Below are 15,149 nucleotides of genomic sequence, written 5' to 3'. Positions count from 1 at the left end.
CTTAGTGGTATTTGCTTCTGAGTAAACCGTGCTCTCCTCTAAGACCTTCACCTAGACAAAGAAATACCAAACGCACAACCTATGTCAACCCTTGGCAACAAATTCATTTTCTTTAGTCAGAAAGATGACTCAGGTTAAAATCCAGAACCTAGTTCTTAGTGATTAGTTCAAACAATCATAAATAAGATAGTGCCTTGGAGGTCTCTGGAGGTTTCAAGAAAAGTAACAACCTATAGGCTATTCTGAATGTAATGAAAAGAGTACACATTGCTCATATCTCTATAAGAAAACACACCCAACTCTATCTACCCATTGTTTTCTCTCTCCTTCTGTCTCAGCTCTTCCCTTGTCTATCATCTAAGACCTCTTCTGAACTTGGAAGGTACAGACCACTAATCTAATCCAATATACTATTGAGCTCTAATCTATACCGTCTCTCAGGATTTCCCTGACTACCTTGCTGGGTTGTTCTCAAGAACCAAGGCTACAAGAAACTGTGACAAATTCTGTGAAAAAGTGCAAGCAAAACCAATAGCTTTCTTAACACTCATTCAAGCCTAAATATTCATACTAGTTTGGGGCAACTAACTCTAAAGAAAGTAGAAGGTGGTTTTTTTTTTGTTTTTGTTTTTTCCTAGCTGAAAGATCAAGAAGTCTTCACATCAGTGTTAACCTCTGAAGGAGCAGATTCTTCTGGACTCAAAGCCAAGGAAGACACACCAGACTTTTTCTGAAACATATTCAGCTGATTTTCAAACCAAGGCACTGAAGGAAACCTTCAACTCGGACCTGCCCGCCACAAAGCTTTGGAACAATAGATAAACTTACTTTGTCCTGACGAGTTTCCGCAGCATAATGATCCATCCTATGTAATTTTCTTCTTCTTTTCTTTGGAGGAGTAACTGGTCTTTCCTGTCTCCTCTTAGGGGTAACCTTCCTCTTAGGTCTCTTAGCCGGAGTAAAAGGTGAGCCATAACTACTCTCCTGTACTGGCGGATAGAGATGTCTGGACTCAGAAGTCGTCTGTCCCTCTGGGTCAGATCATAAAGCTCACACTTTGCCATCCGGGGTCAGCAGAGTCTTAGTTAAAAAAAACTAAGACTCCTTAAGTGAGAAAAAGTTGGTATGAGGGATGATTCGGGAACTCTACAGAGAGAAGCCTCCTAGATCGAACTTGATACTGCTGTTACGGCTTCTTCACTGAGAACAAGAATATAATTTAAGAGAATCTGGTCATGTGGGTCTCTTTTGGCTGAGGAGCCTACTGTGGATAGACCTGAAGGTGACACAGAATTCTGCATTCCATAACTCCTGCGTTACGGAGAGACTGGTCCTTGGCTATGAAAAGCTCTCCATTTATAAAGTACTAGCTGAAAACTAAATAGAATACTAGTCACTTGGTCCTTTCAAGGTGCAAAAGGATTCATGGTGGTGGTTCCAATTCAGATTCTAACAGGTGTCTGTTCAGACCACCAACTATATCCAAGCAACTGTCACATTCATTGGAAAGGATCAGGAAAAACATTTTTAAACCAAGGATGGAATGAAACGTAAATACCAAGCAGTCCTCCTTGGTCATGAATGTACTTCCACACATGAGCAGAGAGAACTTCCCACTGATAATTTAGGTTTCTGGTAGAGAAGAACTCTGAGCCAAGAGGTAACCATAAATAGAACTGTCTTTTTAAAAATCCTCTTGTAAAATTAGGTGAAATGTAAAAAGTCATTGAGATCTCTTCATCTTGGTATACATATATATATCAAGAAAGAGTCTACTTACACTCTTTCTGTTAGACATTCCCCTTTTAGTGGTGGTTGGGGGGGTAGTGGCTGTACTATGCATTTGTTTTGAAAATCTAGTGAGCAGTAAAGGCTGACACGTAAACTGTAGATAAGGAAGATAACCTTTTGGGACTTCCAAATGCTGGAGAAAAACAGGCCCCTGATTTGCTGATGGTGCAAAGGTGAATTAAAGCAGCAAGCCCTGCTGTCTACCTAGCTGATTTCTCTCGGTGGGACTGTTCCGAGACTCATTCAGATGCAAGAAGGGCCAGGAGGAGGAACGATGTTAGTGTATCCAAAAAGGAGGCCATCTGCCATGCGATTTCACTGTTTCCAGAGCAAGCCACTGCAAAGGAATCGCCACAGCTGTCTCATCCTCTCTCTCCGGCAGAGCGATGGAAAGACAGCCCCACAGACTCTGGTTTGGTTTGGTTTTTTTTTTTTAATGCCTCTAGTTTTAGCCAATTCCCCATGAGATGAGAAGCAAGAGGAAAAGGAGGGTTTACCATTTCATGGTCACCGAATTCATTCAGCTAGCGCTCAAGTCTGCCCATCAGACACTCGGCCATTTGCAAGAGACCTCAACATTCCGAAGGCTCCAAAGGCGAGCCCTTCTGATTGCAGCAGGTTAGAGGAGTAGCAGGAGAAACAGCATTTTAGTCAAAATGAGTTTTCATCCAGGGATTATATCGCACGGGTCTCCTTCTTCGAATGTTAGAGGTTGACAATAGCTAAGTTTTCACTGACCAGCCATACTTTAGTCTGACTTTAGAAGATTTAGCCTGAGGTTATTAAAAGGATGGGAAGGAGAGGGGCAAATTTCCCTGCTTTTCAGAAGGATACTTTGCCGTCTGAAGGTAGTAACTAGCCAGCCAAAGCTCTGCCTCTAGGCCTGAAGAGCAGCCGAACGGAGAGTCACAGGGAAAGCATAGAAGCTCAAAGAGAAAAAGGTTGCGCCAGTAACCAAAAGCAAGCATATTTTCTGAACATTCACCATTACACTATGAAACCAGGAGCAATACGCCATTTCTTGACGCTATTAGCCCAATGTTTGCGAATCGTCCTGCAAAAAGTATACTCAGGTATTAAGCGAATAAAGCACAAACTTCAAGTGTGTTGGAGCACACAACATTTTGCCAGATTGAATCCTTTCGATTAAATTTCAAATGCAAGGTGTAAAAGAGAACATGTTACTGATTTTAAAAATAATATTTCAGCTACATGCACAATAAGTGTAGATGAGGGATATATAGGTAGATAAACCAATTCATCTACCACTAAAAAGAGGTTTTGCTGGCTTTGGTTTCATGTTTTAAACTGTTTTGTTTTTCTTTCAGTAAAAAATAAGATTCCTAGAACCAAATGAGAAATAGTTGAAATCTGAAAACACCCCTTGCTTTTTTGGGAGAAAGTGACCAAGTTCTCAGGTTATCATAACTGAAGATACATCGTAAGTGTTTTACCCCGTAGATATACGAGAATATCCCAGTTATAAGAAGCATTAATACTAAAAAGAACATAGCATGAATACTTCCAACTCTTAATTCAAAAATACTCAGGAAAAAAATGTTTGTATATTTATGAGAATCCTGAACATAGAACCATCATTACAGCAAATTAAAGCATCCTATATTATGCTTCATTTATCACTGCTCAGGACTTAAAAAAAACCTTTTAGTTTATTTCTCGATCAAAAACACACTTTCAAGTAAGTAATTATAACTGAACTACACATATTAGAAATCCAGAGATGTTAATGAATAAAGAACATTCATTGCTAAGCCATATAACTTTTAAGGAAATGAAAATTATAAGAATTATACCTCCTCTGTGTTGTAAAAAGCCAACTTTTGACATAAAGAAAACGTTCTGTGTGGTTTGAACATAGTTATTAATGGACCACTTTGCTTATCTCCTGGACTAAAGGAGAGTTAAATTATTTCCTAGTCTGGGAGTCAGAAGTTCTGTCTCCAAGTTCACTTACCAGCTGAGCAATTGGAGTAGCTCCTAACCTCTTAAAGTACCAGCCTCTAGCTTTTTAAAGAATGGCTATACCAATCGCTGTTTGCCTATGCCACAGGGTCTTTTAGGGGATACTATTATCCAAGCAAAATTGAACCTTTAAATAGGGTACATGGAACTGCTTAGGGTTTGGGTTTTTTTTTTTTTAACATCTTAATAAAATGAGGTTCCTATTGTTCACTTTAGATTAATCTCAAAGAAAATTATCCTAAAGATAAAACAGTCATGCTTGCTCTGGCAAGAATAAGATTTGTGTTTCATGTATGCAGATGTTTATCTCATTTTATCATTTGTGTTTCATAATCATGCACCAGTGGTTAAACATCGAAGGAATAGGAAAAAGAGCATCAGACTTATATGACTTCAGTGATTTAAGGCAAACTAGGAATGGGTTCGCACAGCCTCTAGTTTCCAGTGCTTAAGGAAATCACCACTGAATTGATGTTAAAGCATTCAGAAGTATTTATGGCTCCTTAGTATTTACTGTCTTTGTTTAAACATGCTGCATTTTGATCAGAAATACTTAAACCAAGACACACTTATCTGTATTTCCTTAGTCATCCTTATGCTGAACATAACAAACTTAATTATGGCCAACAGTGTTGCCATCGGCTATCAGAGAATAAGAGGTAGTTCCCATCATCAAAGAGTTTATGAAACAATTTCTCATCCAAAATCAAGTTTTATTATGTTGATGTAGACCTCACCACCCTAGTAAGGAAGAGAGGTGGAAAACATTTAAAATATTAAAAGATTTAGATTTGCAAATCCCAGCATATTTTTAAATGATCTATGCTGAAGCACTGGGAAAATTTCCATCTCTCGATAAAAGAGGAACATAATAAAATATCCCCATCCCTTTCCCACCTCCTGAATTTGAAGTTATACTGGATACTACTACCTTATAGACAGATTGTCTTCTACTAAGTTCCCTGAGTGATACAAGGGTGTCACGTTGCTCTGCTAAACAGATTCATTCAACAGTGTATTTCTCCCAGTTAAGAATTTGTTTCACTTAGGGGGGTGATGGATATATTCATACTCTTGATCGTGGTGATGGTCTCACAGGTATATACCTATGTCAAGATTTATCAAATAAAAAATGTCCAGTGCTATCAAATTTTCCAGGTTGCTTGTACCTGCTAAGGCTAGTGAGCTGACCTATCCTCTCTGAACAGCATAACCATTTTAAGGGAGCTGAAATTCAGTTGCAATGCTTTATATTGCAGGTTTCATCTCCAGATTCTTTTCTACTCCTTTCCCAGTGATGGCAAATGCCAACCCTTCCCGATCCTTCATCTTTTGACTGATGCCTGCAGGGCTGGAATACATCCCTTCCTATGAACACCAAGTTTAGGATACGTTTGAATAGCAAATCAATGTGAAATGAAGTTCCTGTAAGAAAACCAGGTATGTTTAAGATTCTTTTCAATGTTTTTACTCTTGTAGTTCTTTGACTCTGTATCCACTTTGCACATACAAACACCCTAAGAGACTTGGTACAAATCCTGAAATAAGGTCAGTAGATTAGGTGGCCCAGGGACACAGGTTCTCCTCAGGCAGAAGATAAGCTACTAACCTCAGGGCCAAAAGGGCCATATTTGTGTCCAGAGAAATCAGGTTGTTCGGAATAGAAGGCATAGACTGAAGGCCTACGGGAAAATTGGAAGGTTCAGAATCTCCCCCAAACCACACATGACAAAGAATATCAAATATCCCTACACATTACCAAAAGATCCTCTCAAATCAAGTTAATGAATCGCCCAACCACTGTTAGTCTTAGCGTGAAAAAAGTCTCTTTCTTGTTTTTTTTCTACAGGAAAAAAACCACCCACCACCCCCTACACCATCCCCGCTTGGGTAACTGCCTGATTACTACCTTCAGGAATAAAAAGTCATGAGGAAAATCTGAACGCAAACTCTGGTCTTGGATCCTCAAGATAATAGAGCCCAGTGATCATTCACAGGGGCCAAGCAATCTGCAGCCTGAAAGAACAACTCCATTCAAGTGACAAGTCAGTCTTCTGGACTGAGAGCTTGGGATTAGCAGATGCAAACTATTATATATTGAATGGATAAACAATAGGTTCCTACTGTATAGCACAGGGAACTATATTCCACATCCTGTGATAAACCATAATGGAAAAGAATATGAAAAAGAATGTATATATATGCATAACTGAATCACTTTGCTGTACAGTAGAAACTAACACAACATCGTAAATCAACTGTACTCCAATAAAATAAAATCTATTTTAAAAGTCAGTCTTCATGCTTCCCCAATCCTTGGGACGCTGCTGGTTTATTTATCAAAGCTGGGAACTCCCTCGAGCTCTGTTGTGGTGACCAGGATTAATAGCTGGAGTAATTCATGTAATTAAATGGTCCTCAGTAACCTACGTCCATTGTAAGCCACGTTTCAGGCTCAGAACCACAAAACTTGTAATAATACCAAACCATGGCTGTGCTTCTATTGCATAGTCCATCTGGTTATTCACCCAATTCCAACCTAAAATGGAAATGTACTAAAGAAAGAAGAGGGAGAGCCAGGTGGGATGGGGAGAAGCAAATACCTTTCGTCGTCCGGCAGGGTGAGCCACTGCAGGATGGTTAATATCCTCCGCTCATGAGGGATCATCCTGTAGGGTAGCAACCGGCAAAGCGTCACGTTAGGTTGCATTTCTACCATCTCCAGCCTGATGAGCTCTTGCTCCTGCACCCAGGCCAAGGGCTCTCTATTTACCACCATCTGTTTTCACTTTGTCGTAGTAAAAGATCCCCTTTCCAATTAGTGTTTAAACGTCCATTTCTATTTGCAACATGTCATGCTGCTCAGCCTCTGCTACAGAAGACAACACTGGAAACTCCGATTCACAGTCAAATGAAGAATCTGCCATGCTTATCAGAGGCTCAGCTACAGGCAGAAAGGATCCCAGACTCAGAATCATTGCTATTTAGTGGGTAAAGCCATTAGTTGTAGCCACCGAGGGGCCAGGACTTATATCCCCCATCTGCCTCTTGCTGGTGTGACCTCTCTTGACCTCTATGCCTCTCGACCTCTCTCAGCTTCAGTTTGCTCATCAGTAAAATAAAGATGATAGCAAAGCACACTGAACAGCTTGGTTGTAAGGAGGAAATGAGACAAGAAAGGCAAAAGGCATGTACAGTGCCTAGCACATAGCGAGTGCTAAAAATAATCCCTATTTTCATTAATGATCATGATTAGTTATCATTCTATCTCTAAATAGCTATATGACTTGAGAAACATTATTTAATCTGAAACTTTAAGTTCCTCGGGTATAAAATCAGGGTTTAGGAAAGGTATTCTTGAAATTCTCTTCTAGCTCTATAAAAATCTATCAAGAATAGGCACATATAATTATGAGACTGACAAAAAGGGTATAATCTTCATCCACAATGACTTTTGTGTATAAGTCTCATTCCTCTGTTGAAATATAATTACCCTCAATCTGGCACTCATTTCAAGAGCTCTCGGCTAACGTGATAGCTTTGTATCATGGGCTGAGTTACATTAAGATGTTCACAAGCTGAGTGATGTCTTTATTTGTGGGGAAATTTGCTTATTTTTTCCTAACAAGGAACACAACATACTTTTCTGCTTCCCCATCCAAGACCAGGCATTAGAGCATGTTTATGATGAATTTAAACCGAAGCCTAAGTTTAATGGTAGATAGTAAAAATTACTGTGGCCAAGAGTGAACCCTAATATAAACTATGGTCTCTGGGTGATAATGATGTGTCAATGGAGGGTCATCATTTGTAACAAAGGTAGCACTCTGGTGAGGGGTGTTGATACTGGGAGAGGTTGTGCGTGTGTGGGTGCAGGAGGTAGATGGGAAATCTCTGTATCCACTGCTCAATTTTGCTGTGAACCTAAAACTGCTCTAAAAAAATAAACTATTAAAAATGTATTGTGGGGCTTCCCTGGTGGCGCAGTGGTTGAGAGTCTGCCTGCCAATGCAGGGGACACGGGTTCGAGCCCTGGCCTGGGAAGATCCCACATGCCGCGGAGCAACTAGGCCCGTGAGCCACAACTACTGAGCCTGCGCGACTGGAGACCGTGCTCCGCAACAAGAGAGGCCGCGATGGTGAGAGGCCCGCGCACCGCGATGAAGAGTGGCCCCCGCTTGCCACGACTAGAGAAAGCCCTTGCACAGAAACGAAGACCCAACACAGCCATAAATAAATAAATAAATAAATAAAGTCAAGCTGAACACTGATTAAAAAAAAAAAAAAAAAAAAAAAAAAATGTATTGTGGGATGTTGGGTGAGCCATTTCAGCTTTTACTTTTGGTAGACCTGAGCATGAGAGAGCTAGGAGGAAAGACAAAGCTTCAGAGCCATGGTAGATGGCTAGAGTTGGCAGGGACCCTAATCAAGCAGCCTCCCCCTATTTCCAATAGGTAGGGGATTTGTTATTCTTCTCTCTGGCCCCTTCTCTGTCTAGAACTATCCTACCAGCCCAAAAAAAGTCATGTTTACCATAAAACAAGGTCTCACTTAAACAAATTCCAATGCTATTGAATAAATGCGATCCTGTTTATTATATCCTATAATTGAATTTGAAGTAGGCATAGCAAAGCCAGGTTAATCGCTGAAGGTATTTAATTCTTCAGCCTTAGAAATCCCCTGTATCTGAACAAAATAATTACATATTTTGAATTCTTTCCTAACTTAAAAAAAAAGTGAATGTTGCAGGCTTTTCATTTTACCTTACTTCACTACCTACCTACAAGCTGCTTTATTTTATGTAATTGGTGTTAAGTCACAAAAATGGATTCTGATGGACTCACTTGATGCTACTGGAAAAAATACAAATTAATAGAATTTGTTTCAAGCTCCAAATGTTCACCTTTTAATGCCTTCTTTGGATGGGGTACTTGACAAGTAGGGAGCAGGGGAAAAAAGCGTCAGCTCTGAGGCCAGAATGCCTGGGTTTGTGTTGGATGAGACTTTGACAAGTGACTTAACCTTTTAGTGCCTCTATAAAATGAGGAGAATAATAGTCCCTATCTTATAAGATTGTTGTATGGATTAAAAGAGTTAATACTTAGAATAGTGCCTGGCACGTTGAAAAATGTTAGCTTTATGGGAGTTCCCTGGTGGCCTAGTGGTTAGGATTCCGGGCTTTCACTGTTGTGGCCAGGGTTCAATCCCTGGTAAGGGAACTGTGATTCTGCAAGCCACGTGTCATCCCCACCCCCCAAAAAAGTTAGCTTTTATCATTATGTACTAGATGCACAGGCCCACAGATATGGTACACTCATTCACGAAATATTTGTTAAAAGCGTATGACGTTCAAGGCATTTCTGTGAATATAAAAAAAGACACAAGATACTCCTACCAAAAAAAAAAAGCTGTTACGGGGAAGTCACCATTCTCTGCTTGGAACGAGAAGCAGGTGATTGCCGTTTTCTGGGCAGGGGCTGAATACGTATGTGTGGTAAGAGCATGAGTACGTTAGAGGTCTGAGTATCCACTGTAACTGTGGCCTTGGGTACATTTTACCTCTCTAAGCCTTGGCACTCTGATCTCAAACATGAGGAGTCAGACACAGTGGTCTCTAAGTTTCCTAGTCGTTTTAGATTATCCTTATGAAATAACCTCAGAGACCAAAAAAGACATGGCCCTTAGCCATTAATGTTTAAAATTTGAAGCAGACACGGCACAAACAGATCTGACAAAGGAAGAGTGTATTCCAAACAGAAAGGGAAATGGGATTCATGCTGTTGCCTTTACCATCATTGATTGATATAGAATTTCTCAGGACACCAAGTACATTAGACATGTTTAGAAAAAGAAAAGGAAGTAGGAAAAATGGAAAATAACCTAGATGAGTTATTTAGTGCTAAAGGGGAACAAATTACCTTAGGTCATATATAGCCATTGTCTGGTCATTGTTGAAAGAGGTAATGTGAATAAGAAAACAGATACCATTTATTGACCGTTCTCTATGTACTAAGTACCCTACTAAGCACTTTAAATAAGTTAACTCATTCTATCTTCACGATGCCCTATGATGAAGATACCCTATGATGAAGACTATCATTCCTATTTGAAGATGAGGACATTGATTTATCGAGAGAGTAAATCACCTGTCCAAGGTCAGCAATCTATGACGTGACAGAGCTGGGATTGGAATCAATCTCGACACCCATACATAAAAGGAATTACTGCCTTTGAACATGAATTGACATAAAAGAATGTAATGGAGACTCAGCTGAGGATGATTTTGAAATGAAATGCTATCCCTTGAAAAGCTAGACTAATTCTAGGTTGCAATATGGAACCAGGTTAAAAAGATGACCTTTACATCTAAGTCTATGGTTGAATCTGGTTTTAAATTTTAAAATTTTCAGAATCTATGACGTGTAGATTTCCTTGACGTATATTCCATTAAATACCTGGAAGTATGACAATTTTTTTTAAGTTCTAAAGAGATTTTTAAAAAAGAAAGAAAGAAAATGAATCCAAGTCACTTCCAGGATATAGAGATAAAAGAATAGTCTGAGAAGCAAAGCAAACTACAGACATCTTTGGAGCAAAAAAGCTACCTTCTTATAAGATTTGAAATGGGTGGAAAAAATTGCCATTCAAAACCGGAACACTAAGCCTTTTCAATGAAGCGCTGCAGCAGTTTCGGGGGGTGAGGGTGGGGACTAAGTATTAATTATGCTGTTGGCACCTCTCCGTTCTGCCAGCCAAATATGTTGTGGAGCAGAAGAAATCACTTCTATAAGTATCAATGGCAACCAAGGGTTAAAAAATGTAATGCATAAGATTAAATCGGTAAATCTACATGTCATTTCTAACATATACTTATTTCTCAACAGAGAAAATCTCTTTTTAAAAAGGGGGGGAGACTTTTAAGGGACACTCTGTGTGAGCTTCAAATCACCAAACCCAATTTCAATTTAGCCCTTCAAATCTGAAAAAGCTACCTTTATTCCTGAATTTGGAGAATATAGATGGTACCATTCTGTATTAATTTGAACCTGTGATTGCTCTCAGCGCACTACTATTACAGAATAGTCAGATTTTTGTTACGGCATAAGAGGCAAATATGGAAACAGCTTTAGGTGGTTAAAAAAAAAAAAAAAAGATGGAAAGAACATCTCAGTGGGAACAAAATCCCCATGAAAGTTGAAACAGATTCCTTTTCTTACTAAGGAGCCTCAAAAATAATCAACATGTTGACACTTGTATTAGGTAAGTTTCATCTTAAGGCTATTTTATGAACATTAACTACTAATCCCCCCATCACCTCTGCGGGGAAGAGAAGTAGTTCCTTTTTTCTTATTAGGGAAATCCTGGAGCTCAGTGGGAAAATGGGGTGGAAACAAAGACTTCCTCTTGTCTCCTGTCTAGAGTTTCCAGTCTCTAGACCACTACATCAGCTGTCTGAGACCATATTCGATTTTTAAAGTTGTGAACCAAAATAAATATAGAATGTTGTAATATATTTATAGAAAATGATAATTCAAATCACAGCAATAAATAGCCTGAGAAATATACATTCCCTAGGTGCCAAGTTACCAAAAACCTATAAACAGGGACAGAAAAATCTAAAGGGTGGCTAGATGTAGGAGAGAAAATCTTCCTTACATTCTATTAAGAAAAGATGGGGGAAAAGAGAGAGAGAAGAGGAAAAGAGAATGGAGATGGAAAAAGACAGAGAGAATCTCTTAAAAAAAAAATGGAGGGTTATTTTGAATCCGAAAATAATCATATGTTGGAGTATGTTAACATTTAACTGAAGTGAAATCAAATTGAATGAATGTTTCTTAAATTGAATCATAATTGTAATTTTACATTGACAAAATAGAGGTAACTTACACAGACCAGAAGAATGTCCCAGCTTTCACCCCTTGCTTGGTGGCTGTAATCCATAGCTAATGAGGAAAATATAAGAGGCTTAGAACATATTCTGGGTTTGGGTCAAAGAAGAAAAAGGTTTTAAAATATATTAGCTCAGATATGTTATACTTTACCATACCCCACCATAAATTTCCCAATATTTGCAACCTTTTTTTTTTTCACATCTGGAAGTCAGAATTATTCTTTCCATAAATGTTATTCAATACATTCTCCGCAAAAGCTTTCAAGCTCTGCTATGATTATAGTGGCTTTTTAAAAAAAAAACTTTTATTTCATCTCAAGAGTCTCTTCTGTACCTGTCTTTTCTGATCATTGTTTTGAACATTTCACTTACATGGCAGAATTCTGCTCATCAAAGGACCCCGAGTGACCATATGTTTCCTTGACTGTTGAAAGCCTACAGAGGAAAACCCCAATTTGGCACACAGATGCCAGGATCTCAGAACCTAGCTTTGTCTTGTTTTGTTTTAAATGAGGTGAATGAAATGGGGAAAAGGGGCTATTTTTTATTCTGGTTTTCTCCTTGTACCTTTTACTTAGCCTTTTAGTAAGTGGAATTTTAGGAGTAAACTCCTGGGATAAGTTAGGTGAACCAGGCATGTCATTAAGGCTTTTAAAATATTCTTTCCAGGGACTTCCCTGGCGGTCCAGTGGTTAAGACTCTGCGTTTCCACTGCAGGGGGCATGGGTTCGATCCCTGGTTGGAAAACTAAGATCCCCCATGCCCCGTGGAGTGGCCAATATATGTATATTCTTTCCAGCTCATGCTGTTGGGAGGTAGAAGATACAGCAGTTAAGAACCTGAGCCCAGCGACCAGCTAGCTGCATTTTAAGCCTTGCCTCTGTCACTTACCCGCTGTGTGATCCTTCAGTTAGTTATTTAAGGTCTCTACATTCCTTTAAAATATAGATAATATTACCTAGCGCATAGGATTATTCTGAGCTTTAATGAGTTAATACATGTAAAGTCCTTAAAAACAGTGTTTTAGCATTTGGTAAACACTAGATCAATTTTCATCTTAATTATTATGCATTAATGGAAATAAATATAATCCATTTATTTTCAGGACACTAAAAACAACTTAGAATGGCCAGTGTCCCATTGAATAGAAGTCTGTGAGAAGAAACCCCTTAGCTTTAGGAGGCAAACAGGAAAAAGAAGTGTAGCTTGGTTTTTTATAAGACCAAAACAAAAATGGTCTACGAGTTGCAACCAACCTCCTTTCTGGTTTCTTTGTCTCCAGAATTTGATAGTGTTTTACTTACTCCAGTTAAAATCTTTGTTTTTTGAGGAAAGGGGCAATTTGGAGGTGTGAGGCATTCAGGAGCTTGGCCATGGCCTCAGCAAAGTCTGGAACGCCTGGCCTGGGAGAATTCTACAAGGATTCCCAGGCCCCTGGGGAGGACTGGAAACTCCCAGCTCCAAAATCACAGCTGCTGCAGCTGGCAAGTGAGGGATGGGGCAGGAGAGCATACAGCACCCTCCCAGATTCCTGGACGTCTGAGCTGCCAGTGGATGTCATTAGCATGGGAAAGGTGGAGTCCTCGTCCCATTGGGACGGACCAGAGACAGAGAGGTCAGGATCTCAGATTGCTCTGAGCATCCTACCGGGGTTTGGTCCAAAGTATCCTTCTGCTTTACAGATAAACTCTGGCATTTCTGGGTATCCTCACGCCAAGGAGGACTCAGATGGGTCCTGGAGTTTCATTCATTCTTGTGTCAGCGCCTCCTCTGGCAAGAAGGTGAACTCAAGCTGAGTCCTGGACACCCTGCACGTGCCTCAAAACCACCTCAGATCCCAGAGAGACCAGTTTCTTATATTAAGTGATCTATTTGCATACTTATTTTAGTTTCAGAGACACAACCTTGGTGCATGCATAGCCAAACAACTTCCTAGAAAATGTGGTGCCTTGACATTTCCAAGGAAGCTGTATTAGGCAATATTTGGCAGATATGAAATGTAAAATCAATCTGCGGTTTTCTAATGGAAATTTTTTTAATACAGTTTTGTCAAATGATGACCCTACATTTTCAAAAGTTATATTGTGGAATACACGCTGATGTTGGCATTATCAGAGCAACAGGAAGCCCTATAAGTAACTTTTAGCTTACTAACCCTCAGGGGGAAAGATCACCAAAGGAGTCTTTGCAATGGTATAAGGAAAGAGCACTAGGAGAGACGACAGATGTGAGGGTGCTAAAATTATCCCAGTGGCAAAATCAGAATCATTGGTTCTTTGTACTTGTCTGTACTTCCCAAAAATTTTGTAGTGACAATTAACATCTTGGTAATCAGAAAAAAAAAAAAAATTAACCAGTTGTAAAAAGCAATGTGAACTATGAAGACAAACTAAAGGTAAAAATTTTTTATTTCTTTCTCTATTTCTTCCAAAAAAGAAGCAAAAAATTTCTCCCTGCTTCTTGGTACAAGTTGTGTTGGCCGCATTTTCTAAAAGAAAATTGGGAGCATGGTCAGAAAAGTGCAAAGAATGAACAAATAAGAGAGAATACTTGGAATTAAAAAAACATTTTAAAATCTCAAAGGAAAGGACCCTAGCAGTAATGAAGCTGGTCGGTCAAAGGTTTGGCAAATGGTATGAGACTGAAGCATGAAGAAAGTTTCTTAAGTTAAATCAGATCATGAGCAGCTATAAAAGTTCCTTTGCAAGTTATACATATATATTATATTTCAGAACTCTAAAGTTAAATCTAGTAATTACAGAGAAAAAAATGCAGTAAAATGCTGGTCCAAAGGAAGATAAATAAAAAGGAGCCTCTTGGTCTATAAAGTGGAAGAGGGGCAGGGGAGGGAGAATCGTAAAACAGAAATCATAAAACTAGTTTCTTGTTAATTCAGAGAAATAAGAATTATAATTTCCCATTTCCCATTCTGAATTTGAATGTAATCTATATTTCCTCAGAGATGGGCCAAACAACACAGCTAAAAAAATATTAGCTAAGAAGACACTGAGTCTGGCCTTCCCACCTTTAATCCCAGTATCTCTTCCATTGCTTTCCTTTATCTAGAGGCAGAGTTTTCAACATTTGTGTCCTAGATGCTACATTTTGAAAAGGGGACAAATGGAAATAATATTGTACCTTCTTGATATGTTATCAGGAATAAAAAAAAAGAAAAGAAAACTCCCACTGGGACCAGGAGCATTTAAATGCGAAATCCAACACTTTCTCAAATTCAGGAGAATATGCAGCTGTGGGAGAAGGGGAGATGTTTTAAAAAGGAAAACAAGCAAAAAAAACATTTTTGAAAACCATGAACTACTATTGTAGTCTTCCTAGCAGTTCTTTGCAGGGAAATTATTCCTTTGCATTCTAAAGCACAGAGGTAGAAGAAATAGAATTCTGGGAGACCAGAGGAATGGGCGGGGCCCTAGTATCAACAGGAGTAAATCAATCACTGAGATTCAAGAGTAGGAACAAATTAAAG

The 15,149-nt window shown here is 39.1% G+C and overlaps 1 protein-coding gene across 9 annotated transcripts in view; it reads right to left on the bottom strand.

Moving 5' to 3' along the window:
- The window catches only part of ENPP2 (ectonucleotide pyrophosphatase/phosphodiesterase 2), a 107,407-nt gene that overhangs the window by 35,720 nt on the left and 56,538 nt on the right, over positions 1 to 15,149 (bottom strand). For 6 of the 9 annotated variants that reach the window (XM_028168191.2, XM_028168190.2, XM_007188818.2 and 3 more), the window contains exons 9-12: positions 11,662 to 11,717; positions 6,378 to 6,443; positions 5,384 to 5,456; positions 829 to 984 (exon numbers count right to left, since the gene is read on the bottom strand). In XM_028168191.2, the coding sequence (XP_028023992.1) occupies positions 829 to 984; positions 5,384 to 5,456; positions 6,378 to 6,443; positions 11,662 to 11,717 (351 nt within the window). The remainder of the gene's footprint in view (positions 1 to 828; positions 985 to 5,383; positions 5,457 to 6,377; positions 6,444 to 11,661; positions 11,718 to 15,149) is intronic. The other 3 variants (XM_007188820.2, XM_007188821.2, XM_057532387.1) reach the window with 1 other exon arrangement.

The sequence above is a fragment of the Balaenoptera acutorostrata genome, chromosome 17 (genome assembly GCF_949987535.1).
Source record: "Balaenoptera acutorostrata chromosome 17, mBalAcu1.1, whole genome shotgun sequence".
NCBI lineage: Eukaryota > Metazoa > Chordata > Mammalia > Artiodactyla > Balaenopteridae > Balaenoptera > Balaenoptera acutorostrata.
Note: the sequence above shows the minus strand (reverse complement) of the source record. Positions and strands in the feature narration are given on the sequence as shown.